Source organism: Tupaia chinensis, unplaced genomic scaffold (genome assembly GCF_000334495.1).
Source record: "Tupaia chinensis unplaced genomic scaffold, TupChi_1.0 Scaffold000346_1, whole genome shotgun sequence".
In the NCBI taxonomy this organism is placed as follows: Eukaryota; Metazoa; Chordata; class Mammalia; order Scandentia; family Tupaiidae; genus Tupaia; species Tupaia belangeri.
The window spans coordinates 6,864,244-6,867,501 of NW_006159840.1; the positions used below are offsets into that span (position 1 = coordinate 6,864,244).

General features: G+C 62.8%; 1 protein-coding gene across 2 annotated transcripts in view; it reads right to left on the reverse strand.

Annotated features, from left to right (window-relative positions):
- RPS6KA2 (ribosomal protein S6 kinase A2) overlaps window positions 1–3,258 on the reverse strand; it is a 336,349-nt gene that overhangs the window by 270,805 nt on the left and 62,286 nt on the right. Inside the window, exons 1-2 of one of the 2 annotated variants that reach the window (XM_027773360.1) lie at window positions 2,866–2,883; window positions 2,725–2,775 (exon numbers count right to left, since the gene is read on the reverse strand). Coding sequence is in view for 1 of the 2 variants with exons in the window: in XM_006152264.1 (XP_006152326.1) it covers window positions 2,725–2,775 (51 nt within the window). In the remaining variant the exon portion in view is untranslated. Of the gene's footprint in view, window positions 1–2,724; window positions 2,776–2,865; window positions 2,884–3,258 lie in introns of those variants that run through there. The other variant, XM_006152264.1, reaches the window with a different exon arrangement.

Genomic DNA, 3,258 nt, shown 5'->3' on the forward strand with positions numbered 1-3,258 from the left:
ATGGCATCCATCGTGAGCACGTAGCCTGTCCCCTCCAGCCGTCTTCTGTGGGCGGACATGGAGGTTGTGGCATACCTGGCCCCTGCCACTAGGTCGTGAGCACTGGGCACAGAGAACCTTTGTTTTCCTGTCGGGGGCACAAGTGCTCACTAGAGAGAGACAGAGAGACAGAGAGACAGAGAGACAGACGGTCTGTCCTCTCCCAATCCTTTCCTTCTCCTCCCTTCCTCCGTCCTGCGGGATCTGGGGCACTGAAGCACGCAGGCCACTGTGCTTGTCAGCCACGTCAGCCACGTCAGCCACGTGGATCCTGCACCCGGAACCACGGAGCCAGCCTGGAGCTCGGACGCCGCCCCGACCCCCGACTTCCCTCCCTTGGGTACAGGCCTGGTGGGGTGACGGCTCAGGTGGCGGTTCTGTCATCAGCACCCCCCAGTTCCCGAACGGCCGTGCTAACTTACGCCCCCGCCCTGTGAGTGGGAGACAGCACTCCTCACATCAGGGCGGGGCCTCCTTGTGCCCCGGAGGCTGCTGCCAGGGCTCGCAGCGGCGCAGCCTCCCTCGTACGGCACGGACCTTTGCAGAAGCTGATTCCAACGTACGGGAGGTGGGGACAGAAGGCCGGGCAGAGCCGGCAGAGGGAACGGCCGACCTCGCCAGTCACCACACCCGGCCAGCGCCTCCTCCTTTGGGAAGTCTCGCAGACGATGCTGCGTGAGGTCCGATCCCAGTCTTATCCCGCCTGCCTCGCTCAGGGTGCATCTGGAAAGCTCATGCGAGCTTTAACCTGTCTAGGGCAGACCGCAGCTGCGACATCGCACCTGGGCCCTCCTGGGCCTGGCCCAGTGCGATCTGACGGCCACAGTGGCTCTCCTGGGGGAGGTCCTGTGGGTGATGCCCTTGGAGAGTGGAGCCACTCAAATGGGCCACCAGGACATCGCCGTCCTGTCCTCCAGCCCCATCGCCCAGCAGACCCTGTCTCGTTCCCGGCAGTAAGCAGGCCTCCCTCGCGGGGTGCCGTGCAGTCTGGTGGCCGTGGCCAGCTGGACACGCAGTGCTGTGTGCAGGTGGAGGAGCACTCGGGCTTCCCGGGAGGCCAGCTCCTCGAGCCTCCCCATAAAGCCAAATGACTCTCGCAGAGAACTGCCACCTAGCGCTTGGCTTTTCCTTCCCCGATCACGCGGAACTGGACAGAAAAGAGATTGTGAGAAGACTGAGGGCCAGACGTTCCTGTCACCGACGTTCAGATGTGGTCGGGACGGTATTCGGGGGTGTGTCTAGCCTCTCACTGAAACGGCCCAACCCCGCTTGAGAGCTCACGTGGCAGACACCTGTGAGCACCAGCCGTCCGCTCTCAAGACCTGAGAAGGAGCTCCAGTCTGCAAGAGAATCTGTCAGGAATCTCTCGCCAACTGTCCTTCATGTCAGAGGTCAGAGGAAACACTTTCCTGCCACACGGGCGCCACAGGTGTCACCGACGGAACTCCAGGGCACTGGGCCTGACAGCTGGGCTGCAACCCGCAGGCCTTGCGGACCAAGGAGTGCTGCAAAGCCTGTCCGGGACACAGCTCCTCTCTGCAGGCGAGTGCCGCCCTCTGCCCGGCCAGGCCTCTGTGGGGTTGTCCTCCTCTCAGGAAACCTGAGCTGCCGGATCCAGGAGTGGTCTGTCCCGTGTCAGCGCACGGTTGGCACCAGCGTAGCCAGAGCCACAGTATTTTGGGGTTTTTTTTGGAGAGGTTTTTGCTATAGGGCATGTGCGCTTGCCAGACAGACAGACAGACAGAGACAGAGAGACAGAAAGCGAGAAATCACCCCCCAGGGGGGATGGCCATGCCGCAATCCTCCATCCTCCTCCATTCTCCTCTCGGGGTCTTGGGCACACACGCACACGTGCCCGGCGTGAGTTTAAGCCACCGAGTCCGGGACTCAAACCACGGTTGACTTCATGGGAGTCCAGCGACATAGCCACTACGCTAACTGCTGGTCCCCCAGAACCACGTTTCAGAGGACTGCCCGGTAGCCACCAGGATGAGCCCCGGTCTGCGCCACACCACAGTCGGCATTTACCCTGAGCACCACGTGACAGTGGCACCCCTCCTCCAGGCAGCGTCGTTGCTCAGTCACATGGCCAGGCCACGACACTGAAAGCAGCCCCTCCTGTCACGGGTGGAGAGCCGCTGGAACAGAACGTGCCCGCCACCCTGCCAGCAGCCCTCAGCCCAACCACTGCAACAGCCGCCACTGACACCTGGGCGGGACCCGCTCCCGGCCGCAGCCCGTGGTTCCAGGGCACATGCTGCACGGGGCCAGCCCCAGCGCCCGGGAGTCCGGCTGGGAGGGCTCTGCACCACTCGCGACCCCAGCTTATTCAGAAGGCACGAACAGCCGTGAAAGAAATGTGGATAAAACGGCACCTCTACACACACGCACACACCTGCCGGGGCCACGGGCTCCGAATAAAGCCACAATCGCAACACACGGCAAGACGACGTGTCCCGTTCAGCACACACGCACGCCCCACGCACCGCCCCACTCCGGGCTTCACACAGGATGAAGAGAAACGTGTCACTGTAACGGCCCGTCCGAAAGCCATTGCACTGGCGTTGCCAGGCCCTGGGCGGTACGCGACAGCCACAGCCACGGCAGACGCACTTTGGAAATGGAAGCAGACTTCCCGCGTGGCCCCGTGGCACGCGGAGGGGACCGACCGGCGGCGCCTCTTACCTCCACGGGCGCGGCGGGCTGGGTCTCCGGCGGGGCAGCGTGGCCTTTGCTCTGTAAAAGCAGAGGGGAGAAAGTCTCCGTCAGTCCACAGGGTGCATCCGCAGCCCGCCCCTCTAGACCCAGGGCGGCGAGCACACCAACCAAGCCCGGCAGCTTTCTGCTTCTGAACATCAGCCTCCACATGATTTCGCTCACTCCAGGAGCGGTCTGGCTTTGAGGAAGCCCTTCAGACAAAACCTGAAGAAGGGAACTTGCGACTTTTGCAACTAAAATTTCAGCCAAAGGAAGTGATGATGCGCCCATCCCCAACCTCAAAGCCCAACGGAAAGAAAAAGCCCCTAATTCAAGCCCCAGATACAGAGCTGAGCCCGGGAGAGGCCAAGCCCCGGAAAGGATGAGCTGGAGGGAAGCTGAGCCCCAGGAGAGGCCAAGCACAGGAGAGGCTGAGCCCCGGGAGAGGCCAAGCACAGGAGAGGCTGAGCCCCGGTAGAGGCCAAGCACAGGAGAGGCTGAGCCCCGTGAAAGGCCGAACCT